A 27,503-nucleotide genomic window follows, 5' to 3' on the forward strand; every position below is an offset into this window, starting at 1 on the left:
CCTCACAGCTCCAGGGACCCCAGTTCGATTCTGACCTTGGGTCACTGTCTATGCAGAGTGTGCACATTCTCCCCGTGTCTGTATGGGTTTCCTCCTGGTGCTCCGGTTTCCTCCCACAGTCCAAAAATGTACAAGTTAGGTGGATTGGGCCTGCTAAATTGATTTAATTTGATTTATTATTGTCATGTGTATTGGTGTTTAGTGAAATGTATTGTTTCTTGCGTGCTAAACAGACAAAGCATACTGTTCACAGAATACATTGGGGAAAAGGAAAGGAGAGGGTGTAGAATGTTGTGTTACAGTTATAGCTAAGGTGTACAGAAAGATCAACTTAATATATGATTTGATTTATTATTGTCACGTTTTAACATACAGTGAAAAGTATTGTTTCTTGTGCGCTATACAGACAAAGCATACCATTCACAGAGAAGGAAAGGAAAGGGTACAGAATGTAGTGTTACAGTCATAACCAGTGTGTAGAGAAAGATCAACTTAGTGCGAGGTAGGTCCATTCAAAAGTCTGACAGCAGCAGTGAAGAAACTGTTCTTGAGGCGGCTGGTATGTGACCTCAGACTTTGGTATCTTTTTCCCAATGGAAGAAGATGGAAGAGAGAATGTCCGGGCTGGGTGGGGTCCTTAATTATGCTGTGTGCTTTGCCGAGGCAGTGGGAAGTGTAGACAGTCAGTGGATGGGAGGCTGGTTTGCGTGATGGATTGGGCTTTATTCAGTACCCTTTGTAGGTCCTTGCGGTCTTGGGCAGAGCAGGAGCCATACCAAGCTGTGACACAACCAGAAAGAATGCTTCCTATGGTGCATCTGTAAAAGTTGGTGAGGGTATGGTAAGCTCCATTAAAAAGTCTGATGGCAGCAGGGAAGAAGCAATTCTTGAGTCAGTTGGAACGTAAACTGGAGAACCGCTTCAGTGAGCTGGCAGAGGGACAATGGGCCAAGTGATCCATTGGCCTGGTATATTCTGTTTAAGCTCCATACTTGTTAATGTTTCCGTGATGAATATTTTATATATAGAGTATGTCCGGGATGCATTGGGTCCTTAATTATGCTGGCTGCTTTTCCAAGGCAGCGGGAAGTGTGGGCGGAGTCAATGGATGGGAGGGTGGTTTGCACCTTAGTGACTAAAGATATGTGTAGGTTAGGTGGATTGGTCATGGTAAATGTGTAGATTTACAGGGATAGGCCTCGGTTAGAGTCAGTGCTGACTCAGTGGGCCGAATGGCCTTCTTTGGCACCGTAGGGATTCTATGAAGCATGAAGATCTGACTTTGCATTTCCACAATTCGAAAAGGTCTTAATGGCTGCCTGTGAGATTGAGAGAGGAATCTCTGATGGTTAACTGTAAGATTGGGTGGAATGTCCTTGGCCATCAGGAGGAGAAGTGTGTGGATGACAGCAGCAGCATTCTTCCAGTGGCAAGATAGCTTCAGTTATACATGTGACTTTGGGGGTTGGTCTACAGGGTTTTCTGTGCTGCTAGGCACAGTCACTGTGCATATCCTACAGATCCCCACGTACCACAGTGGGATCCATTGAAATTAAGGGTAATCCTTGATGCTCAGATCCCTTCCTGTGGCCTCCATGATAGATGCCCAAACTTGCAGTGCTGGAGAACCCATTCTGAGCACCTCAGGAGAATTTATTCCTCTATTTTAACAACAAGTTAATCAGCATCTCTTCCAGGAACACAAGCCCTGTGTGGACCTGTGACACAACAGGATCACGAGTCTTCATTTCCCGTGGGAGCACAAAGTGTCTTAAAATTAACTGGAGACCCAGAGGAATCAACTGCGCAAATAGCCAATCTGCGACTCCTTATAAAACACCAAAAATTAAAGCAACGTCCTGTGGATGTTGGAAATCAGAGATCAAAGCAGAAAATGCCGGAAGCTCGAAGAGCTCTGGAGGTCTGGCAGTGTTTGTGGAGAGACAGAGAAACCATCTGCTGCTTCTTTGGAATTGTGGCATTTTCCGATTTCCAGCATCCACCCACATTTTGCTCCTTAGAAAACAACAGCAGGAATTCTCCGGCCATTTACGCCCAGGGGATTCTCCGGTCTTGCCAGAGGCGCATTCCCTGCTGCAGGATTCCCTGCAGAATGGGATGGCTTCAGTGGGAGTTCCCATTGACTGTGGCAGGACCAGAGGATCCCACCATCAGTGCACGGCACGCTACCTCCCATCAGCAAGTAAACCACTGAGGGATGGCCAGAGAATCTCACCCAACCTCATTGCCAATGTTTCCTATTTTGGCTTTAGCTCAATCTTTTGTTTAATTGCATCTTTCAGAAACACCATGGGACAGTTAGACTCTGAGATACAGGAGCAGAATTAGGCCATTCGGCCCATTGTGTCTGCTCTGCTACTCAATCATTGCTGATAAGTTTCTCAACCTCATTCTCCTGCCCTTTTTCACGTAACCTTTGACCGCCCCCCCCAACCAATCAATAGCCTATCTATCTCTGTCTTAAATACACTCTGACCTGGCCTCCACAGCCCTCTGTGGCAATGAATTCCACAGATTCACCACTCTCTGGCCGAAGAAATTCCTCCTCATCTTGGTTCTAAAGGTTTGTCCCTTTGTTCTGAGGCTGTGTCTTCGAATCCTACTCTCTCTGTCTGATGGAGACATTTTCCTCACATCCACTCTATCCAAGCCTTTCAGTATTCTGCAAATTTCAATACGATCTCCCATCATCCTTCTAAACTCCATCGAGTACAGACCCAGAGCCCTCAAACGTTCCTTATACATCAAGCCTTTCATTCCTGGGATCATTCTCGTAAACCTCCTCTGGATCGTCTCCAAGGCCCGCACATCCTTCCTTCGATACAGGGCCCAGAATTGCTCTCAATATTCCAAATGTGTTCTGACCAGAGCCTTATAAAGCTTCAGCAGTACATCTCCACTTTTGTATTCCAATCCTCTCAAGGTCAATGCTAACATTGCATGTATTCTGTATGCGTGTGTGTGCATGTATATGTGTGCATGTGTGTGCATGTATATGTGTACATGTGTGTTTGTGTGTCCATATTCACACTGCCATGTCAGGAACTGGGATGAAGGCTTAGTGTAACAGAGTGAAAACCTGGTCTTAAATATCTCTTGTGGCTTCTCTTTCTTTTTTACACAGCCCTGAAGGAGATCCACCAGTTGTTGGGAAAATCCATGTATCTGTACTGCTCTGGAGAATGGAACGCCAGTGAGGTACTCCCGGGTACGGAAAACCTTGATCCCTTACTGGAGGCCTCGTCAACGCATCCTCCACCCACGCTCCAGAACCGAGGATTCACAGGTACAATCCGAGGCAGGAAAAGACCCTGAGATCCATCCCGTCCTTGCTGTCCAATTCCAAATATCTGCACATCCCAAAAGTGCAAGATTTTTTGGGAAACAGCTGGAAAATCCCAGGCCAGTTTGGGGCTGGAGGAGCAGGTGGAGGCAAAGAGGAATTCCACTTTGTATGCAAAAGAAGTTAGTCGAAGGGAATGAACGTAAGGCTGTAATGTACAGGAATTCCCAATCCAGCCAGAAACAGTTCCAATTCCCTACTGAAGGAAAGTCAGTACCCTCTGTACAGCCTGTTCCAGGCTGGGGAAAAGATCCCACCGCCTGGTATCTAACCCAAATCCAGCATTAACCATCCACATCCCTGATCCTCCCAAACCTATCTAACTGGAAGAAATTATCAACTTGCACAAGCATTCTCATTGTTATCTTCCAAAGCTTCCAAAATGAACGGCATGCTGGGGTGGTACGGTGGTGAGCACTGCTGCCTCACAGCGCCAGAGACCTGGGTTCAATTCTGGGCTCGGGTGATTGTCCATGTGCAGTTTGCATGTTCTCCCCGTGTCTGCGTGAGTTTCCTCCTACAGTCCAAAGATATGCGGGTTAAGTTGATTGGCTACGGTGAATTGTCCCTTAGTGTCAGCGACTAGCTAAGGGGTTACAGGGATAGGGCCTAGGTGGGACTGTGGTCAGTGTAACTCGATGGACTGAATGGACCCCTTTTGCATTGTAGGGGTTCTCTGATTCTATTCGAGAAGAATGTGCAAACTCCACAGAGGGTAAATTTACCCTCCACAGAGGGTAAATACGTGGGGTTATGAGATTAGGGCCTGGGTAGGATTGATTAAAAGTAAAAATGTATTTATTAATCACAAATAAGGCTCATATTAACACTGCAATGAAGTTACTATGAAATTCCCCTATTCCACTCCTGGGAGAGACTAGAACTCGAGGGCACAACCTCAAGAGTGATGGGAGGCTGCTTTAAAACAGAGATGAGGAGGAATTTCTTCAGCCTGAGAATGGTGAAACTGTGGAACTCATTGCCGCCGAGGGCTGCGGAGGCCAGATCATTGAGTGTCTTTAAAACAGAGATAAATAGGTTCTTGATCAATGAGGGGATCAGAGGTTATGGAGAAAAGGCAGGAGAATGGGGATGAGAAAAATATCAGCCATGGTTGAATGGCAGAGCAGACTCGATGGGCTGAATGGCCTAATTCTGTTCCCATATCTAATGGTCTTGTATCTCTTGTGGGGACCATGAATTGGATTCCATTTGAATATGAATGGGTTTTTTTTTGGAGCAGCTAGGAGGTGGATTAAGGACATGCCTTGTCCACTCTGTGCATTGGCTTTGTAACTTGGAGAATGGAGTTTAATAAAAAATCAACAAACAAACAAACCCAAGTAGGTGACTTTATTGACCTAATTTGGAGTCAATGGGTTTTAAATGAAAGTGTTAGTGATAATCCCCATCTCCTGTCCTCCTCTCGCCTTTCCACTGGGAAAGTATTTCCCTTGGAGCACAGCAGAGATTTACTAAACAGGTTTAAAATCAGGAGGGAATTTGAGAAAGGGTAAATGAAGGAAAACTGCTTGTGGTGGTGGCGGAATAATGGGTAACCAGAGGACCCAAATTTCAGGTGTTTGGCAAAAGAGGCAAAGTTGTCGTTGGCGAGGGTGGTACAGTGGCACAGTGGTTAACATTGCTGCCTCTCAGCCCCAGAGCCCCAGGTTCAATTCCTGGCTTGAGTCACTATCTGTGTGGAGTTTGCACATTCTCCCCGTGTCTGCGTGGGTTTCCTCCGGTTTCCTCCCTCACTCCAAAAGACATGCTGGCTAGATGAATTGGCCATGTTAAATTCTCCCTCGAGTGTACAGTCCAAAGAAGTGCGGGTTAGGTGGATTGGACATGCTAAATTGCCCCTTAGTGTCAGGAGGAGTGGCTCGGATAAATGCATGGGGTTATGGGAATAGGGCCTAGGTGGTGGGATTGTGGTTGGTGCAGACTCGATGGGCTGAATGGCCTCCTTCTGCACTGCAGGATTTTATGACTGTAAGAAATCTTACAACACCAGGTTAAAGTCCAACAGATTTATTTGGAATCACAAGATTTTGCAGCGATGCTCTTTCAGGCGAGTGTCACCTGACTGAGACTCACCTGAGGAAGGAGCAGTGCTCCAAAAGCTCATGATTCCAAATAAAACGTGTTGGACCAGGTGTTGTGGGACTTCTCACTGTGTCCATCCCAGTCCAGTGCAGGCGTTTCCACATCTTGGTGACTGGGGGATGCTGTGAGGGAGACAGCAGTAATGCCAATGGATTAGAAACACCGAGACCTGGGCTAAGGATCAGGGTTAAGCTCCCTTCACAGCAGCTGGTGAAGTAAGAAAATAAATCTGCAATATAAAGCTAGTCCGGGACTAATGTACAATCAAGGGGACTTTCACAGTAACTTCATTGCAGTGTTAATGTAAGTCTACTTGTGACACTAATAAATAAACTTAAAACTAATGATGACCATGCCAACTGTCCTTGTCTGAAAGACCCATCTGGTTCACTAATGTCCTGTTAGTGACGGAAATCTGCCGTCCTTACCTGGTCTGGCCTACATGTGACTCTAGAGCCTCAGCAATGTGGCTGACTCTTAACTGTCCCCTGAAATGGGCCAGCAAGCCACTCAGTTCAAAAGGTAATTAGGGATGGCAATAAATGCTCACAAAATAATTCTATAAAAAAGCATTGTGACGCAGTGAGTTATCGTGACCTAGAATGCACTGCCTGAAAAGTTAAAAGTTAAAGTTTACTATTGGACACAAGTAGGCTTACATTAACACTGCAATGAAGTTACTGTAAAAATCCTCCAGTCACCACACTCCAACGCTTGTACGGGTACACTGAGGGAGAATTTAGCATGACCGATGCACGTAACCCGCACATCTTTCAGACTGTGGGAGGAAACTGAAGGAAACCCATGCAGACACGAGGAGAATGTGCAAACTCCACACAGACAGAGGCCCAAGCTGGGAATCGAACCCAGATTCCTGGCACTGTGAGGCAGCAATGCTAATCACTGTGCCACCGTTCCCCCCCTCCCCCAAAGGTGGTGTAAACAGATTCAATTGTGACTTTCTGAAGAGAATTGGGTAAATAGTTTTCAAGAAAGAAAGAATACAACCTCAGAAGGGAGCTGAAAATGTGCTGTACAAAAGATGGGCCGAATGGCCTCCTTCTGTTCTGTATCACCCTATGGTTATTTCTGCTCCCGTGTGACACTGTATCTCTTGTTGCAGATCGATTGTTCTACATCTACACCTCAGGAACAACTGGCATGCCCAAGGCAGCTATTGTTGTCCACAGCAGGTAAGGACCCATGTCTTGAGGATGTCTAAAGATCAAATGACCTTGTAGAGAGCCAGCACAGACTAGATGGGCCGAATAGCCTCCTACAATGCTGCGACGATTCTATGCTTCTATTTTTCACTCCCCCGCCAGCTCGCTTTCCCTTTATAGCTGCCCCCTTCCCTCCTTTGTTCTTCCAACAGGGAGAGCAGATGCACTCACAGCAGAGTTCCCTCGGTGACCTTGAGCTGCCTGTGCTGAGAGACTGCTTTCAGTGCCCACCCCACCCACTGCTACGCCAATCCAGCAATAGCAAGCGCCCCCTCCGATAGTGTGAGGAGCCACTCTTCCGCGAGGGCTGGACGGGGCAGGAGTTTGACAAATTCAACCCCTACCGGTCCATTTGTGTTGCTCAGAGCAGTCTGCCACCTGTAGGCTGGAAGAGGATCTGCGCCGCTTTACACTTGTGGCCTGTTGGCTTTGGGAAGGAAAAACACAAAGACCCCCATATTCCCCGTCTGGGGTGAGGAGGGGGGATTGGGGGTTATTAGTGGGGTAAGGACCAGGTCATCTGTTTGTGATGATGTTGAGTGTGGGCGGGCTTATTGGTGTAACATACCGAAAAGGACACCAGAGAGAAATGTCTGGGGTGTCAGAGGGTGAAATTTCACCATTATGTCACAGAGGGGGTGGGGCTGAAAGGTGGGAGGGGCTGAAAGCTGGGCGGGACTGGAGGGTGAGGTGGGGCCAGGATGTAGGGGCGGGGCCAGGAGGTAGGGGCGGGGCCAGAAAGTGCAGCAAACCATTCAACAGTCCAGCGATTTTGGTGCAAGTCCCGCCAGTGGGATAAAATCCGCTCTTTGGTGTCATTGCCCTACAAGAGGAGGACATTTGGCCTGTTGAGTCCATGCTGTCTCTTTGCAGTGCAATCCAGCCAGTCCCATTCCCGCACTCTATTCCCACAGAGCTGCTAGTTTAGTTATCCCGTGTCTCCATCCCAATTTCCTTTTGAAATCATTAACCATCTCCCTCCGTTCCCGCCGCTTCCACTGCCCGCCACTCGCGCTGCCCTCCTCTGCCGCGAATTCCAGGTCATGGCCACTCGCTGGGTGACATGGTTATTCCCATACCCTCACCCCCTGCCCGAAACCTTAAATCTGTCCACTCCAGTCCTGGCACCGTGGTCACAACTTCATTTTTATTACTTTATCTAAAGCTGTGACAATCTGGAGACCTTGAGATGCCTCATTTTCTTCCAGTGGCCATGAAGATGTTCTGCGTGCACCTGAGAGGGTAGACAGGCCCTCGTTTTAAAGACTCATCGTGAAAGATGCCCCCCTCAGGCACTGATGCGCTCCACTGGCTGGCAACGCCAGTCTAGATTTGGCACTCGCTGTCTGACCCAATTGGGGGTTGGAGGGGGGTGGGGGTAGTGGGTGAGTGGGGGCGGGGGGGGAGAGTCTGTTCCCACCAAGCTGACTGATACCTAATGTTGTCTGCAGTTACCCATCCCTTACAATGGGAACGCTTCACCTGGCAAACTCTACCAATGCAATGCAGCAGAGGGAGGTGGAGATCATTCCGGGAGGATTACCAATTGAGAATTTGAATCATCCACTCCCTGCAAACAACGGGAACTTGCCCAAGCCTCACAACTGTTTAGAATTACCCGGGAGCTTATAGATCCCTGTTGCTTTCTCCGTGGCAACGCCTCTGCCAATCAGTGTGGATGTGCCAACCAATCACCCGTTTCACCTGCAGTATAAATCGTTACGATTGTTTGAAATTTGGTATTCTTGCATTTGTCCTGATGAGTGGAGGATGAAAAACTTCAACATTCTGTCTCTCTTTTCAGTGATATTCCAGAATTTGAATGGCATCCTGAATTTTCTCTCTCCCATATAGGTATTACCGAATGGCAGCTTTGGTTTATTATGGTTACCGTATGCGTGCCGATGACATTGTCTACGACTGTTTGCCTCTCTACCACTCTGCAGGTAACCTGGGGGAGGCACTGGGGGAGTTTGGGGCACAGGGAGGGAGAGAGTGCAGCTCCCAGCAAGCGCTGTCACTCACCAGTCAGTCAGCAACACAGTGGTTAGCGCTGCTGCCTCATAGTGCCAGGGTCCCGGGTTTGATTCCCAGCTTGAGTCACTGTCTGTGTGGAGTCTCACATTCTCCCCGTATCTGCGTGGGTTTCCTGTGGGTGCTCCGGTTTCCTCCTGCAGTCTGAAAGACGTGCTGGCTTGGTGCATTGACCCGAACAGATACTGGAGTGTGGCGACTAAGGGATTTTCACAGCAACGTCATTGCAGTGTTAATGTAAGCCTTACTTGTGACACTGATAAATAAAATTCTAGTTTTACTTTAAATACCTGAACCCAACATGGCATTCTTTTCATTGCACCGTTGGTTTCTGATCATAAAAATGTCGCAGTTGGGAAAGAAAAGACAGTCAAAAATCATCCATTCAGATAACAGAGTCTGTTTGCTCTCCTCCAATTGGTTGTGGGATTGCTCTGTCCCCATGAGAACGGACATGTCGGATAATGAATGGTGAGAATGTGGGAGGGAGGGAGGGAGGGAGAGTAGGATGGTGAGGGAGGGAAGGATGGAGATTGAGGGGTGGAGAGTAGAACAGTGAGGGAAGGAAGGAGGGAGAGTCGGGTGATGAGGGAGGGGAGGAGGGAGAGTGAGGGACCAAGAGAAGTGTGGTGAGGCAGGGAAGGAAGGAGAATGAGGGAGGGAGAGTGAGGGAGGAAAAGAGGAAGAGTGAGGGAGGGAGAGAGAGTAGGGCAGTGAGGGAAGGAGGGAGAGTGAGGAAGTGAGGGAGTTTGGAACTGAAGATTTGGGTCTGATAATCTTGAGTCTTCAGGGACTCTCTGCTCCTTTCCTGCTGTTTAGCTTCCTGCGTGCTGAGTGCTGTGGCTCTAACATTGCCATACTCATGTTTAGAAACCAAATCCCGTGTCACTGATCCAGTCATCTTTCCTTTCCTAGGGAATATCGTGGGGGTAGGGCAGTGTCTCCTCCACGGATTGACTGTTGTCATCAGGAAAAAGTTCTCCGCCTCTCGCTTTTGGGACGACTGTGTCAAGTACAGATGCACGGTGAGTGAGTGTTCTGTGAAGATATCAGTCCTGATTTGACACTGACACCCTGGTGTTTATAGAAATCCCAGAAAATGGACAATGCAGAGGAGGCCACTCAGCCCCTTGAACTTGGGCAGTTAGAAATGGAGCCAAGCCTAAATGCCTCCCTGCTCAATTCTGTTAAAGACTTCAATTGTGTCCCCGACCTTATCTGCCATTTATACCCCCACAACCACACACCCAGGGGCAGTGGAGTGGCAAAGGTGGGGGGTGGGCATGGTGAGTAGTCTGGGCACAGGAGTGGCAATGCCACTCGTAACCTGCACAGGTCAGTTCATTTCCTATTGATCTGGGTGATAATACTTTCACCCCCAGTCCGTACAATTCACCCGAACGGCACCATTATTTACCCAGTGAGGTCACTCTCTCACTCCCCCTCCTTCCCTCCCTCATTGCCTCACCACCCTACTCTCCCTATCTCACTCCCCCTCCTTCCCTTCCTCACTGCCTCACCACCCTATCCTCCCTCCTTCCCTCACTGCCTCACTCTTCCTCCTTCCCCGTCCCTCCCACACTCTCCTCCCTCCCTTTCCTTCCTCCGTCCCACACTGTCACCACCAAAGCTTTGTCAAAGGGTTGTCTGGATTTGAAACATCGGCTCTTTTCTCTCCTGACAGATGCTGCCAGACCTGCTGAGATTTTCCAGCATTTTCTCTTTTGGTTTCAGATTCCGGCATCCGCAGTAATTTGCTTTTAGTCTTTATATCAGTTCTTACAAAAATTGGAAAATTCTCCATCAAACCAACCAATATCTTTTCTCCGTGTGTTTATTGAGGCCCAGAACAAGTGATTATCCTGCTTTTGGTATTCCATTTAGTCATCCCAGGGTATCCGCCACATTGCAGCAGGCTCCTGAGAATGATTTTTTTCCTTCCCTTTATTCTTTCATGGGATGTGGGGCATCGCTGGAAAGGCCAACATTTGTTATCCTTCTCCAGTTGCCCTTGAACTGATGGGCTTGCTGAGCCATTTCAGAGGGCAGTTAAGGGTCAGGCACATTCTAGGGAATTTCTATGTTCCGTAGTGGCACAGTGGTTAGCACTGCTCCGTCACAGGGACTCGGGTTTGATTCCAGCCTTGGGTCACTGTCTTATGCAGAGTATGCACACTATACAGGGCACTGGTGAGGCCGCAGCTGCAGTACTGTGTGCAGTTTTGGTCGCCACACTTACGCAAGGATATTTTGGCCTTGGAGGGAGTGCAGAGGAGGTTTACTAGGCTGATACCGGAGTTGAGGGGGTTGAACTATGAGGAGAGGCTGAATAAACTAGGCTTGTACTCGTTAGAGTTTAGAAGAATGAGGGGAGATCTCATTGAGACATATAAGATGATGAATGGGATGGATAGGATAGAGGTGGAGAGGCTTTTCCTGCTCAGAAAGGACAGTAGGACTAGAGGGCACAGCCTCAAGATAAGGGGGGGGACAGTTTAGAATGGAGTTGAGGAGGAACTTCTTCACTCAAAGGGTGAATTTCTGGAATTCTCTGCCCGTTGAAGTGGTGGAGGCTGCCTCGCTAAATATTTTTAAGACACGGGTTGATGGGTTTTTGATGAGAGGGGATTAAGGGTTATGGGGAGAGGGCGGGAAAGTGGAACTGAGCCACGACAGATCAGCCATGATCTTATTGAATGGCGGGGCAGGCTCGAAGGGCTAGATGGCCTACTCCTGCTCCTATTTCTTATGTTCTCCCCGTGTCTGCATGGGTTTCCTCCCACAGTCCAAAGATGTACAGGTTAGATGCATTGGCCATGCTAAATTGACCTTTAGTGTCAGGGGGATTAGCAGGGTAAATATGTGGGGTTGCGGGAATAGGGCCTGGATGTAATTGTGATTGCTGCAGACTCGAGGGGCTGAATGGCCTCCTTCTGCACTGTCGGGAATCTATGACATTGGTGCTGTTTACTTTGTGCTGTGTCGGTTGTTTTGAGGCACTGATTTGGAGCTCAGTGGTTAGCACTCCTGCCTCACAGCGCCAGGGACCTGGGTTCGATTCCTGGCTTGGTTCTGTGTGGAGTTTGCACATTCTCCCCGTACCTGTGTGGGTTTCCTCCGAGTGCTCTGGTTTCCTCCCACAGTCTGAAAGACGTGCTGGTTAGGTGCATTGGCCGTGCTAAATTCTCCCTCAGTGTACCCAAACAGGCGCCGGAGTGTGGCAACTAGGGGATTTTCACAGTAATTTCATTGCAGTCTTGATGTAAGCCTACTTGTGACACTAATAAATAAACTTTACTTTTACTTTTTACCTTACCCCCCCTCTCTCCGCAGATTGTCCAGTATATCGGGGAGATTTGCCGCTACCTGCTGAGCCAACCAGTGCGGGCAGTGGAGCGGCAGCACTGTGTGCGCATGGCCCTCGGGAACGGCCTGCGACCCTCCATCTGGGAGGACTTCACCTCCCGCTTCCACATCCCACAGGTGGCGGAGTTCTACGGAGCCACGGAATGTAACTGCAGCTTGGGAAACTTCGACAGCAAGGTGCTGGGAAAGAGGGGGAGGCACGTGGGTCTGGCTGGGTCGGGGGATAAGGCAGGCACTGTTTTATGGCCACCTGTCCCAATATATATTCTTCCTTTCTGATTCCATGTCTATTTTTGCCTAATTGGTGCTTGTGGAGCAGCTTGGGATATTTTAGTGTGTTGGAAGATGATTGCTAGTTGTTGGGCATGGATATTTTTAGTAACTCATCTCTTGTCTGAACTCTGCACGGAGTTCAATTTTCTTTTATTTGGACCTCTGCAGGAGGCTACAGTCAGTAAGTGTGCGTGCGTGTGTGTCTGTGCTGGGGTGTGTGTGTGTGCGTGTGTCTGTGCTGGGGTGTGTGTGTGTGTGTGTGTGTCTGTGCTGGGGTGTGTGTGTGTGTGCGTGTGTCTGTGTTGGGGTGTGTGTGTGTGTGTGGTATATGTAATGATGGTGTGTTGTATGGCTCTCCGGGAATTGTACGGTTGTCTGGGACCCGCAGGATGCCAGCCACTGGTTTTAAAGTTAATTGTCTCTTCTTTCCTTTGTAGGTTGGTGCCTGTGGGTTCAATAGCCGCATTCTTCCCTTTGTCTACCCGATCCGATTGGTTAAGGTAGATGAGGATACGATGGAGCTAATTCGAGGCCGCGATGGTGTCTGCATCCCCTGTAAACCAGGTATCTCAGCACCCTCTGTAAACCAGGTATCTCAGCACCCTCTGTAAACCAGGTATCTCAGCACCCTCTGTAAACCAGGCATCTCAGCAGCATCCAGTAACTCAGCATCCTCTGTAAACCAGGTATCTCAGCATCCTCTGTAAACCAGGTATCTCAGCATCCTCTGTAAACCAGGTATCTCAGCATCCTCTGTAAACCAGGTATCTCAGCACCCTCTGTAAACCAGGTATCTCAGCATCACCTGTAAACCAGGTATCTCAGCACCCTCTGTAAACCAGGTATCTCAGCAGCAACCAGTAACTCAGCACCCTCTGTAAACCAGGTATCTCAGCACCCTCTGTAAACCAGGTATCTCAGCAGCATCCAGTAACTCAGCATCCTCTGTAAACCAGGTATCTCAGCATCCTCTGTAAACCAGGTATCTCAGCATCACCTGTAAACCAGGTATCTCAGCAGCATTCAGTAACTCAGCACCCTCTGTAAACCAGGTATCTCAGCAGTATCCAGTATCACAGCATCCTCTGTAAACCAGGTATCTCAGCAGTATCCAGTATCACAGCACCCTCTGTAAACCAGGTATCTCAGCTGCATCCAGTAACTCAGCATCCTCTGTAAACCAGGTATCTCAGCTGCATCCAGTATTACAGCATCCTCTGTAAACCAGGTATCTCAGCAGCAACCAGTATCACAGCATCCTCTGTAAACCAGGTATCTCAGCAGCAACCAGTATCACAGCATCCCCTGTAAACCAGGTATCTCAGCCGCATCCAGTATCACAGCATCCTCTGTAAACCAGGTATCTCAGCAGCATCCAGTATCACAGCATCCCCTGTAAACCAGGTATCTCAGCCGCATCCAGTATCACAGCACCCTCTGTAAACCAGGTATCTCAGCAGCATCCAGTATCACAGCATCCTCTGTAAACCAGGTATCTCAGCAGCAACCAGTATCACAGCATCCCCTGTAAACCAGGTATCTCAGCCGCATCCAGTATCACAGCATCCTCTGTAAACCAGGTATCTCAGCAGCAACCAGTATCACAGCACCCTCTGTAAACCAGGTATCTCAGCAGCAACCAGTATCACAGCATCCTCTGTAAACCAGGTATCTCAGCAGCATCCAGTATCACAGCATCCTCTGTAAACCAGGTATCTCAGCAGCATCCAGTAACTCAGCACCCTCTGTAAACCAGGTATCTCAGCAGCATCCAGTATCACAGCATCCTCTGTAAACCAGGTATCTCAGCAGCATCCAGTATCACAGCATCCTCTGTAAACCAGGTATCTCAGCAGCATCCAGTATCACAGCACCCTCTGTAAACCAGGTATCTCAGCAGCATCCAGTATCACAGCATCCTCTGTAAACCAGGTATCTCAGCAGCATCCAGTATCACAGCATCCCCTGTAAACCAGGTATCTCAGCAGCATCCAGTATCACAGCATCCCCTGTAAACCAGGTATCTCAGCAGCAGCCAGTAACTCAGCAACTGCTTGTTACAGTCGATCAGTCCTTGACCAAAATATGATCCATGTCCTCCTGATGTTGAAATAAAAAAGCCCCTCCTTTGCTGAGTAAGAGATCAGTGTCACTGAGGCTAGGGTGTATGCTTATGGCATGCGTACATGTATGTGTGTGGACATGCGCGTGTTTGTGGGTGTGCATATGTGTGGACACGTGTGTTTGTGGGTGTGCATGTGCATGTGTGTTTGTGGGCTTGTTGTGTGGGCATATGTGTGTATGCGTGTGTGTGCTAACACAGTTACGATCTATTGTGATGCCATCCTCAGTCAAATAGCCTAGATTCAGACAGGAAAAATGGAACACTTAGGGCAGGAATTTATGGCTCTGCTCGTCCCGAAACCATCAACGGACCTTTCCATGATCCTCTCCAATTCCCGTGGCAGGCAAGGTGGTAAAATTCTGGCCTTAGCCTAGGTACAAGAATGTTGGAATATTCCCGAATTCCCCTGCCCGCCCGCCGTAATGGGTTAGGGGCAAGAGGACGATAGGGAACCAATATCCTGGTGATTACCATGATGGGTTTTCTTGGGGCAGGGGCAGGGCGGAGGTTGCTCGCAAACTGACTACTTAAGTCAAAGAAATAGGAATCATAGAAACCCTACAGTGCAGAAAGAGGCCATTTGGCCCATCGAGTCTGCACCTACTACAATCCCACCCATTCCCTACCCTCATATCCTTACATATTTACCCACTAATCCCTCTAACCTACACATCTCAGGATACTAAGGGACAATTTTTTTAGCTTGACCAATCAACCTAACCTACACATCTTTGGACTGTGGGAGGAAACCCACGCAGACACAAGGAGAACGTGCAAACTCCACACAGACAGTGACTCAAGCCGGGAATCGAACCCAGGTCCCTGGAGCTGTGAAGCAGCAATGCTAACCACTGTGCTACCTGGCCACCCTTAAAAAAGGTGCTGTTACAGCGATAACTGGGATGACCATGGATTTTAATGGACTGTCCCGGCTTTGTGTCCTGGGCTATTCCGCTTGCCTGGTTGGGTGCAGATCCAACAACACTTGCGAAACTCGACACCATCCAGCACACAGCAGCCCCACTTGGCTGGAACCCCCGTCCTCCTGCCTACAACATTCAGTCCTACCCACTAGCGACACCCAGAGGCAGCAGTGTGTACCATCTACAACATACACTGCAGCAATTCACTGAGGCTCCTCCAGTCACACCTTCAAAACCTGTGACCACTTACCATCTAGAAGGATATTGGGAACACCCACCACCTGCAAATTCCCCATCAAAACACTCACCATCCTGACTGGGCAATATTCCTTCACCGTCACTAGCAGCGCTGTGGGTGTACCTACACTATTCCGCTTGCCTGGTTGGGTGCAGCTCCAATAACACTCGTGAAACTTGACACCAAGTTCAAGAGGGCAACTCACCATCACCTTCACAAGGGCAGTTAGGGTTGGGCAATAAATACTGGCCTAGCCAACGACAGTCATATCCCATGAACTAAATATATTGAGTATAAAAGTTGGCAAATCATATCGCAGCTATATAAAACATTGGTTAGGCCACATTTGGAGTGTTGTGTGCAGTTCTGGTCACCACTTTTACCAGAAAGCTTTGGAGAAAATGCAAAGAAGGTTCACTAGGATGTTGCTGGTCGCGAGAGTCTGATCGGTAGCTTTGTTTCCCTCTGCTCAGGTGAACCGGGCCAGCTGGTTGGTCGGATTGTCCAGAACGACCCCCTGCGGCGGTTTGACGGGTACGTGAACGAGTCAGCCACCAGTAAGAAGATCGCCCACGACGTCTTCAAGAAGGGGGATGCTGCATACCTCTCGGGTAAGAGGGCGCGGGTACCGAGGAGAGGGGACTGTGACGGTTTCCATTCACCCCCCCCCGCCGTGCCCCCCAGAATCTCAGGGGGATAAACACTAACCTCGCCCAAGCTGTCAGCCAAGGCGATGGCCTAGTGATATTATCATTAAACTCTTTATCCAGAAACTCAGCTAATGTTCTGGGGACCCGGGTTCAAATCCCACCACAGTAGACGGAGGAATTTGAATTCAATAAAAAATATCTGGAATTAAGAATCTACTGATGACCATGAAATTGTTGTCGGAAAAACCCATCTGGTTCACTAATGTCCTTTAGGGAAGGAAATCCTTACCTGGTCTGGCCTACATGTGACTCCAGAGCCACAGCAAGGAAGCAGGAATGGGCAATTCAGCCCCTCCCACCTGCTCCGCCATTCAATACCGTCATGGCTTATCTCATCCCAGCCTCACCTTCCTGCCTGTTCACCATTGCCCTTCAATCCCTCACTAATGAAAAAATCTGTCCACCTCCTCCATACATTTACTCTAAGTCCCAGCATCCACTGCACTCTGGGGCAATGAAATCCACAGACTCTCCACCATTTGGGAGAAGTAGGGTGGAATTTTCTCAAAACAATTCGAAGTGTGGAACAGGTGGGCAAACGGTTGCTTTCCTCGCGTTTTTGTTCCAGAAAATTTACAGCACTCTGTGTAATACAAAAACCCTAATGTGATTCTCGCCAGTAGAGGGGGGGGAAGCCTCAGCTCACCTGAGCAGCCAGCTGCTGCACTCTAAGGGGTTATGGGGATAGAGTCAAAGATTCAGTGTAGAATCGAAGGGCTGAATGGCCTCCTCTACTGGAGATTCTATGAAACATGAGGGATCTTGGACAAAGTGCAGGAAAAATGTTTCCATGTGGGGACTTGCGTCATTAACAATTTTTATTTATTGTTTCGTGGGATGAGAGTGGTTGCTAGTGAGGCCTACATTTACAACCCTTCCCTAATTGTGGATTTATTGTCAGGGCCTCTAATGCTGGCCACTTCTTTGTGAACAGGTGACGTTCTGGTCATGGATGACTATGGCTACATGTATTTTCGAGATCGCACGGGGGACACCTTCCGTTGGAAAGGCGAGAATGTGTCCACTACCGAGGTGGAGGGAACTCTCAGTCGGATTCTCGGCATGGCTGACGTTGTTGTATACGGTGTTGAGGTGCCAGGTAAGCGTTAAATTTACACAAGCCCGCTTGTGTCACCGAAGTCATTTTCTCTGTGGCCTTAGTTCATCAACAGTAAAGTGACCAGCAGTCAAAATCTGACTCTGCCTTCTGTAATCAGGACTATTATTTAAATGGTAAGAAATTGCAGCCTGCTGCTGTGCAGAGGGACCTGGGTGTCCTTGTGCGTGAATCACAAAAGGTTTGGTTTGCAGGTGCAGCAGGTAATTAAGGCGGCAAATGGAATTTTGTTCTTCATTGCCAAAGGGATGGAGTTTAAAAACAGTGAGGTTACGTTGCAGCTGTATAAGGTGCTGGTGAGGCTACACCTGGAGTACTGTGTACAGTTTTGGTCTCCTTACTTGAGAAAGGATATACTGGCACTGGAGGGGGTGCAGAGGAGATTCACTGGGTTGATTCCAGAGTTGAGGGGGTTGGGAGAGAGCGAGATTGAGTAGATTGGGGCTATACCATCGGAATTCAGAAGAATGAGGGGAGATCTTATAGAAACATACAAGATACTGAAGGGAATGGATAAGATAGAAACAGGGAAGTTGTTTCCACTGTCAGGTGAAACTAGAACTGGAGACACAGCCTCAAAATAAGAGGAAGCAGATTTAGGACTGAGTTGAGGAGGAACTTTTCACTCAAAGGGTTGTGAATCTGTGGAATTCCCTGCCCAGTGAAGCAGTTGAGGCTGCCTCACTGAATGTTTTTAAGGCAAGGATAGATACAGTTTTGAACAGTAAAAGAATTAAGGGTTATGGTGAGCGGGCGGGTAAGTGGAGCTGAGTCCATGAAAAGATCAGCCATGGTCTTATTGAATGGCGGAGGAGGCTCAAGGGACCAGATGGCCTACTCCTGCTCCTAGTTCTTATGATCTTATGACCATCACATTCCCAACAAGCCAAAGGTGTCTGTGTCTCCTGATTGCCTCTGTTGATCTCTACTGGGAGGTGTGTCGGGTGAGGGCTCTGTGATGATGCCCATCATAGTGGAATAGCATACGATATCAGAATGTAAGAAGTGGGAGCAGGAGTAGGCCGTTTGCCGCCTCAAGCTCATTCTGCCATGGTTGATCTGATTTTTTTTCATTCATCGGACATGGGCGTCACTGGCTGGCCAGCATTAATTGCCCATCCCTAGTTGCCCAAGGGCAATTAAGAATCAACCACATTGCTGTGGCTCTGGAGTCACATGTAGGCCAGGCCAGGTAAGGACAGCAGATTTCCTTCCCTAAAGGACATTAGTGAACCAGATGGGTTTTTCTGACAATTGATAATGGTTTCATGGTCATTGGTGGATTCTTAATTCCAGATATTTTTATTGAATTCAAATTCCACCATCTGTCATGGCGGGATTTGGACCCGGGTCCCCAGAATGTTAGCTGAGTTTCTGGATTAATAGTCTAACAATAATACCACTGCCAGTCCTCCCCCCATACCGCCATAGAGTCATACAGGTTTACAGCATGGGAACAGGCCCTTCGGCCCAGCTTGTCCATGCCGCCCTGTTTTGTTAACCCCCGAAGCTAATCCCAATTGCCTGCATTTGGCCCATATCCCTCTGCCCCATCGTACCCATGTAACTGTCTAAATGCTTTTTAAAGGACAAATCTATCTGTACTATCTCTGGCAGCTTGCTCCAGACACTCATCTGGACACTTTTGTATCTCTCCCCTCTCACCTTAAATCTATGCCTTCTAGTTTTAGAGTCCTCTACCTTTGGGAAAAGATATTGACTATCTACCTGATCTATACTCCTCATTATTTTGTAGGCCTCTATAAGATCACCCCTTCTAGGCTCCAGAGAAAAAAAGCCCCAGCCTCTCCTTATAACTCAAACCATCAAGTCCCGGTAGTATCCCAGTAAATCTTTTCTGCTTGACAATTGAAAATCTCTCTAACTCAGCCACGGAGATATTCAATGACCCAGCCTCCACCGCTCTCTGGAAAAGAGGATTCCAGACACTAATGACCCTCTGATAGAAAAAATTCCTCCTCATTGCAATAGTTCGCCCCTTTTTCTAAAGCCATGTCCCCTTGTCCTAGATTCCCCTGCTCCGCTCCCCCCCAACAAGGGTAAACATCCTCTCAATTTCCACCCTGTTAAGCCCTGTCTGAATCTTATGGGTTTCGATACGATCACCCCCTCATTCTTCTAAACTCCAGTGAGTATGGGCCTAACCTTCTCAACCTCTCCTCATAAGACAAACTGCCCTCATCCCAGGAATCAGCCCAGTGAATCTTCTCTGAATAGCTTCCAATGGAAGTATGTCCCTCCTTCAGTGGTCAAAACTGCACACTGGGTGCAGTCTAACCAACGGTCTGGACATTGGTCGCAACATTGATATTCCATCCATGGCTTGATGGTAGGAGTGATGTGGATGTGCTCGCGTTGGACTGGGGTAAACACAGTAAGAAGTCTGAACCTGGTGTTGTCAGACTTTTTACTTTGATGGTAGGAAGCAGAGGGTGATGGTTGAAGGTTATCTCTTGGACTGGAAGCCTGTGACTAGTGGTGTGCCTCAGGGATGGGTGTTGGGACCCTTGTTATTTGTTATTTCTATAAATGATTTGGATGTGAATGGACAAAGCATAGTTAGTAAGTTTGCGGACGATACTAAATTAGGAGGCATTGTTAATGGCAAAAAAGGTTATCAAAAATTACAGGGATCTTCACCAATTAGGGAAGTGGGCTGAGGATTGGCGAATGGGTTTCAATACAGATCAGTGTGAGGTGTTGCATTTAGGAAAGTCAAACTAAGGTAGGATTTATACAGTGAATGGTGGGGTCCTGGTGAGTGTTGAGGAACAGAGGGACCTAGGAGTACAAGTACATCAGTGTCACAAGGTGGTGAAGAAATTGGAAAATCCCCACCCAAGGTCAGTGTGGGGGGTAAACCCCTCCTCCTCCCACATCAATTCTCATGGCGGGCGAGACTGGAAAATTCTCCCTGCGTTACAGTTGTATAAGTTGGTGGTGAGGCCGCACTTGGGAATATTGTGTACAGTTTTGGCCACCCTGTTACAGGAAAGACTGATAAACTGGAAAGAGTGCAAAGAAGATTTATGAGGATGTTACCAGGACTAATGGGACTGAGTTATCCAGAAAGGTTGGCTAGGCTAGGACTTTATTCCCTGGAATGTAGGAAAATGAGGAGGTGACCTTATTGAGGTGTGTAAAACCATGAGGGGCATAGATAGGGTGAACGCACATAGGAATTGCAAACTAGACAGCATAGATTTAAGATGAGAGGGGAAAAGTTTAAGAGGGGCCTGAGAGGCAACATCTCATGCAGAGGGTGGTATGTGAATGGAGTGAGCTGCCAGAGAACGTGGTTGAAGCAGGTTCAACAGCAATATTTTTAAAAAAACATTTGGATAAGTACATGGATGGGAAAGGATTAGAGGGATCTGGTAATTGGGACTGGCTGGGAGGGCACCATGGACTGGTTGGGCCGAAGGGCCTGTTTCCATGCTCTATAACTTTATGCTCCCAGTAATAAATATCAGCAAATGCTCAACTGTGATATACAACTTGCAGGTCTCCTACTGTGGGGAGGTGGTGAGGGGCTTGCAGAGCCCATACACCATCTTCAATTCATAGAAATAGAATCATAGAAACCCCACAGTGCAGAACGAGGCCCTTCGGCCCATCGAGTCTGCACTGACCACAATCCCACCCAGGCCCTACCCCCCCCGCCATATCCCTACATATTTATCCAGTAGTCCCTCTAACCTATGCATCTCAGGGCACTAAGGGGCAATTTTAGCATGGCCAATCAACTTAACCCCCACATCTTTGGACTGTGGGAGGAAACCCACGCAGATACGAAGAGAATGTGCAATCTCCACACAGTGACCCAAGTGGGGAATCGAACCGAGGTTCCTGGAGCTGTGAAGCAGCAGTACTAATCAGTCTGCCACCATGCTGCTCATTGCAGCCTTCATATGCACAAAACAACAGGAGGTGGCACAGTGGTTAGTGCTGTTGCCAGGAAGCCGGGTTCGATTCCCGGCTTGGGTCACTCTATGCGGAGTCTGCACATTCTCCCTGTGTCTGCGTGGGTTTCCTCCGGGTGCCCCGGTTTCCTCCCACAGTCCAGAGACATGCTGGTTAGGTTGATTGGCCATGCTAAAATTGCCCCTTAGTATTAGGAGATTAACAGGGTAAATGTGTGGGATTACAGGAGTGGGGCCTGGGTGGGATTGTGGTCAATGGGCCGAGTGGCCTCGTTCTGCACTGTAGGGATTCCGTTCTATTTTGTCCCTCGTACTTGCTCTGCTATTCAGTGAGATAACTCGATGTACCAGCTATTTCCTTGCGTTCCTTAACAACTTTTGTTACCACAAATCTGTTAATTGCGGCATTTTACAATTTCCCATTGGTCCATCATTAATTAAGAGAGTTTCAAGCTTCCATCTTTTGTTTAATGGAGTGTTTCCTCATGTTCTGGTGAAAGTTCTGTCAATAATTATTAGACAATGCCCCCATCCCCAGCCCCCATCCTCCCTCACCCCCAGCCAGGTCCTAGACTCCACAACCGGTGGAAATGGTTCCTCTCGATCGACCCTACTTGTTCCCCTTCTTCTAAACCTTGTGAAAGTCACCCCTCAGCACCACTAGGTTGTGTAACCTCTGCTTGTAACTTCACCCTCAGATTCCAGGTATCACTCCGGTTAGGGAAGTAGGTCACAGAAGTAAGCAGCGGCACCACGGTTAGCGCTGCTGCCTCACGGCGCCAGGGACCCGGGTTCATCTCCCGGCTTGGGTCACTGTCTGTGCGGAGTCTGCACATTCTCCCCATGTCTGTGTGGGTTTGCTCCCACAGTCTGAAAGACATGCTGGTTAGGGTGCTAAATTCTCCCTCAGTGTACCCGAACAGGTGCCAGAGTGTGGCGACTGGGGGATTTTCACAGTAATTTCATTGCAGTGCTAGTGTAAGCCTACTTGTGACTAATAAATAAACTTTTAAACTTTTCATTCTTGTAAGTCCACACTACAATTCTTTAATAACCAACCCTGTCAATCCTCCATCTTTAATAAACCAATGGATTGGATATTTACCTGCGCATTATTTGAGAAGAATTTGTGTTATTTTCCCGTTTACTGTTCAGTACTGTTCACGCTGTGGTCACAATCTCTCTTCACTTCTCCCTGTTAATTAAGGTTGGATTTTGCTGTCCCCCAGCACATTGTAGTTGCAGACTCTGAGCAGCAGGTGGGGGTGGTGTGTAGTAAATTTTCCAAGTCCAGAGTGAACACAAGTGACACCAAGAAATAACAGTGGTCTTATTCCCTTTTTTAATCTTTCACCGGCTAGGCCAGCAAGTGTCGCCCATCCCTAATTGCCAGTTGCCCCTTGAGAAGGTGGTGGTGAGCTGTCTTCTTGAGCCGCAGTTAGATATCTCACAACGCCAGGTTAAAGTCCAACAGGTTTATTTGTAGCAAACGCCACTAGCTTTCGGAACTGGCTGTTCCTTCCATTGAACCATAGAACATTACAGCACAGAAACAGGCCTTTTGCCCCTTCTTAGCTGTGCCGCTCGTCAGGTGGGTGGGAGTCCTTGAGCCTCTGGGCGACACGGTAGCACAGCGGTTAGCACTGCTGCTTCACAGCTCCAGGGACCTGGGTTCGATTCCCGGCTTGGGTCACTGTCTTGTGGAGTTTGCACATTCTCCTCGTGTCTGCGTGGGTTTCCTCCGGGTGCTCCAGTTTCCTCCCGCAGTCCAAAGATGTGCAGGTTAGGTTGATTGGCCAAGCTAAATTGACCGTAGTTGCATAGGTTAGAGGATTAGTGGGTATAATATGTATGGATATGGGGGTAGGGCCTGGGTGGGTTTGTGGTTGGTGCAGACTCGATGGGCCGAATGGTCTTTTTCTGTACTGTAGGGTTTCTATGATTACAAAGGCGTACTCTGCAGTCCCTGAGGTGTAGGTACATCCACAGTGCTGTTAGGGAGGGACAGTAAGTATTCTCACAACACCAGGTTAAAGTCCAACAGGTTTATTTGGGAGCACGAGTTTTCGGAGCGCTGCCCCTTCGTCAGGACTTTGACCCAGCCACAGTGAAGTAACAGCGATATATTTCCCAGTCAGAATGGTGTGTGGCTTGGAGGGGAACCTCCAGGAGGTGGGGCCCCCATGGTCTTCAGATTGTCTGTATTGAGGAAGTCACACTTACACTGCAACGTCTCACTGACGCAAGACATGACCCTCTCTCTTCTCTCTCTCCCACCCCCCAACCCCTTTTAGGTGTAGAAGGTAAAACTGGACTGGCCGCCATCGCAGACCCCAACAATCAGATTGACTTGGAGACATTCTACAGAGACCTCCAGGTGGCTCTGCCCCCCTATGCTCGGCCGATGTTCCTGCGGATACTTGCAGCTGTCAGCAAGACAGGTATGAAGTTCTCCCAGGAATCTTTGAAACGAATGCTGTTCCCTGGAATATTGTCATACTAAATCTTGTCGTATTTATCTCGCGGGGAGGGGGCGAAATTTTCCCATCTCACCCACCCACAGGAATCGGAGTGGGTCGGGGAGGCAGAATATGCAAAGATCCATTGACCCCAGGCAGGATTTTCAGGTTTTGGGGCTGGTGTGCCGGGAGAATTTCACTCCTCATGTTTAACAAGGCTGGCAGCAACCAGATCATTCACGGACCACCATCTTTTCCTGAGATGGTTGAGGGATATTTGGCAGCTGCAACATTGTGGACAGCTCCCTGCTCTGACTGGAATCGAGCCCTGTCTTTCAGAAAGGGGGAATGTAACTTTGGTTTAGCATCTCATCCACAAATATATGTTCAGTGTTCCCTCAGTACTGCACATGCAGCAGTGTGGCACTTCCACAGTGCTGACCCTCTGACAGTGCGGCGCTCCCTCAGCGCTGCAGTAAGAGTTTCCAGGTTTTAGAGTGAATCCATGCCTGACTTTAGGACAGTTGCATTGCTAAAACTGTACAGTTGCTTTCCGGACACTGACATCTCACTTTTTCTTCCATGTTCCCAGGAACTTTCAAATTCCAAAAAACAGACATGAGAAAGGAAGGATTTGACCCCAGAGTCATTAAGGACAGACTTTATCTATTGGATCCAAAACAACAGAAATATGTCCCTTTGACCGAGGAGGTCTATAAAAACATCCAATCGGGAAAACAGAAGCTGTGAATGAAGACGAATTTATCTATCAATAATATATGTTTACCTCACCCTTACTGCTGTCTGTAGCCATAAAAAGCAAAAGGGATAATGAATTCAGTTCTGTTACTTGACCAGGTTTGCATGTACAGAAACTTTACACAGATTTCCATTATTTTTCTTTAACTAAGTTTATTACAGATTTGCTAGTAATTTATGAAGAGCGGTTATCACAATTTTGCACAAGAGAATTCTAGTTAATTTTTACTGTCTGTATTATTTGGTGGGGGGGTCGGGGGTGGGGGGTGGGGCGGTGATATTCAGTTGGGATAAAGCTTTATATTCATTTGTTTTCTCCCTTCAGGGCGCTGTGTCGCATCCTCGAGTGTTTGAAAATTAAATTAAACAGGATTGGAAAGGGGAGAGCTGTCACGACTTAAAGTTTATTTATTCGTGTCACAAATGACAGTGAGGCATGGTGCTTAGCACTGCTGCCTCACAGCGCCAGAGACCCGGGTTTGATTCCCGGCTTGGGTCACAGTCTGTGTGGAGTCTGCACATTCTCCCCGTGTCTGCATGGGTTTCCTCCCACAGTCAAAAAAAATGTGGGTTAAGTTGATTGGCCCTGCTAAATTGCTCCTCAGTGTGAGGCAGATGTCAGAGAGGTTAGCAGGATAAATGTGTGAGGTTACAGAGATAGGACCTCGATGGGATTGATGTCGGTGCAGGCTTGATGGGCCGAATGGCCTCCTGCACTGTAGGATTCTATGTAAACATATATGTTCTATGTAAATGGGCTTACATTAACATTGCAGTCAAGTTACAGCAAAAATCCCCCTGTCACCACACTCCGGCGCCTGTTCAGGTTCACTGAGGGAGAGCGTTTTAGCACGGCCAATGCACCTAACCAGCACGTCTTTTGGACTGTGGGAGAAAACCAGAGCATCTGGAGGAAACCCATGCAGACACAGGGAGAATGTGCAGACTTTGTACAGACAGTGACCCAAGCCTGGAATCGAACCAGGGTCCCCTGTGAGGCAGCAGTGCTGACCACTGTGCCACCCCTCAAATGTCACTCAGTCCTCATCCTTTACTACCTTTAAGATTGTTGATCCTGGCTGCAGAGAAGGATGTGTCTGGTTTCACTCTCTTTACCAAAGGAGTGTGTGCGACAAAGATTCACTGGATTATGTCCTGGGATGAGTGGGTGGCCCTACCAGCAGAGATTGAGTAGATTTGAGTTAATTTGTTTCAGGGATACGAGCGTCACTGGCTAGACCGACATTTTTCTTGTCCTTGAGAAGGTGGTGGTGAGCTGCCTTTGTGAATCGCTGCAGTCCATGTGCTGTGGGTACACCCACTTAGGGAGGAAGTTCCGGGATTTTGACCCCATGACGGTGATATATTTCCAAATCAGGATGGTGCGTGACTTGGAGGGGAACGTCCAGGTGGGGGAATACCCAGGTATCTGCTGCCCTTGTTCCTCTAGATGGTAGCGGTCATAGATTTGGAAGGTGCTGACTAAGGAGCCTTGATGAGTTCCTGTAGTGCATCTTGAAGATGGTACACACTGCTGCCACTGTTCACCGGTGGTGGAGGGAATGAATGTTTGTGGAAGGGTTAGCAATCAGACGGGCTGCTTTGTTCTGGATGATGTTAAGCTTCTTGAGTGTTGTTGGAGCTGCAGCTATCCAAGCAAGTGGAGAATATTCCATCACATTCCTGACTTGTAGAGGGTGGACAGAATTTGGGAAGCACAAGGTAAGTTACTCACCAGAGAACTCTCCTGTACCTCCTCTTTTAGCTACAGTATTAAATGGCTGCTCCAGTTCAGTTTCTGGTTGGGGGGTTGTGTGAGTGTGGGGTTGAGGTTACAATCAGATCCGCCATGATCTTAGAACAAAGGAAATTACAGCACAGGAACAGGCCCTTCGGCCCTCCAAACCTGCACCGACCATGCTGCCCAACTGAACTAAAACCCCCTACTCTTCTGGGGATCATATCTCTCTATTCCCATCTATATTTGTCCTGATGCCCCTTAAAAGTGAGTATCGTATCTGCTTCCACTACCACCTCTGCAGCGAGTTCCAGGCACCCACCACCCTCCGTGTAAAACAAAAACCTGCCTCGTACATCTCCTCTAAACCTTGCCCCTCGCATCTTAAATGTGTGCCCACCTAGTAATTGACTCTTCCACCCTGGGAAAAAGCTTCTGACTATCCACTCTGTCCATGCCTCTCATAATCTTGTAGATTTCTATCAGGTCGCCCCTCAACCTCCGACATTCCAGTGAGAACAAACCAAGTTTCTCCAACCTCTCCTCGTAGCTAATGCCCTCCATACCAGGCAACATCCTGGTAAATCTTTTCTGTACCCGCTCCAAAGCCCCTACATCATTCTGGTAGTGTGGTGACCAGAATTGAACACTATATTCCAAGTGCCACTCAACTGAGGTTCTATAAAACTGCAACATGACTTGCCAATTTTTAAACTCAGTGCTCCGGCAGATGAAGGCAAGCGTGCTGTATGCCTTCTTGACTACCTTCTCCACCTGTGTTGCCACTTTCGATGACCTGTGTACCTGTACACCCAGATCCCTCTGCTTATCAGTAATTTTAAGGGTTCTACCATTTACTGTGTATTTCCCATTACACATTAACTCTTTTGGTTGCAGTTATTGGAATTTCCTCAGAGTGTCCTAGGCCTGACCATCTTCAGCTAGGGTTAGGGTTGGCATGAGTGCGCAGTGTTCAGCACCATACACGACTCCTCAGATACTGAAGCAGTCCATGCCCAAATGCAGCAAGATCTGGACAATATCCAGCTGACAAGTGACAAGTAACATCTGTGCCACACAAGTGCCAGGCAATGACCATCTCAGGAAGATGGCAATCACTTTGC

General features: G+C 48.2%; 1 protein-coding gene across 1 annotated transcript in view; it reads left to right on the forward strand.

The window, feature by feature from the left end:
* slc27a4 (solute carrier family 27 member 4) overlaps window positions 1–24,887 on the forward strand; it is a 53,084-nt gene extending 28,197 nt beyond the window's left edge. The window contains exons 3-12 of the mRNA XM_080212168.1: window positions 3,146–3,307; window positions 6,594–6,663; window positions 8,548–8,639; window positions 9,643–9,752; window positions 12,061–12,270; window positions 12,804–12,930; window positions 16,126–16,263; window positions 17,297–17,461; window positions 23,718–23,864; window positions 24,475–24,887. Coding sequence (XP_080068294.1) covers window positions 3,146–3,307; window positions 6,594–6,663; window positions 8,548–8,639; window positions 9,643–9,752; window positions 12,061–12,270; window positions 12,804–12,930; window positions 16,126–16,263; window positions 17,297–17,461; window positions 23,718–23,864; window positions 24,475–24,632 — 1,379 coding nt within the window. The 3' untranslated portion in view covers window positions 24,633–24,887. The remainder of the gene's footprint in view (window positions 1–3,145; window positions 3,308–6,593; window positions 6,664–8,547; window positions 8,640–9,642; window positions 9,753–12,060; window positions 12,271–12,803; window positions 12,931–16,125; window positions 16,264–17,296; window positions 17,462–23,717; window positions 23,865–24,474) is intronic.
* Window positions 24,888–27,503: the final 2,616 nt, after the last annotated feature.

The sequence above is a fragment of the Carcharhinus amblyrhynchos genome, chromosome 25 (assembly GCF_965287045.1).
Source record: "Carcharhinus amblyrhynchos chromosome 25, sCarAmb.v2.hapA, whole genome shotgun sequence".
NCBI lineage: Eukaryota > Metazoa > Chordata > Chondrichthyes > Carcharhiniformes > Carcharhinidae > Carcharhinus > Carcharhinus amblyrhynchos.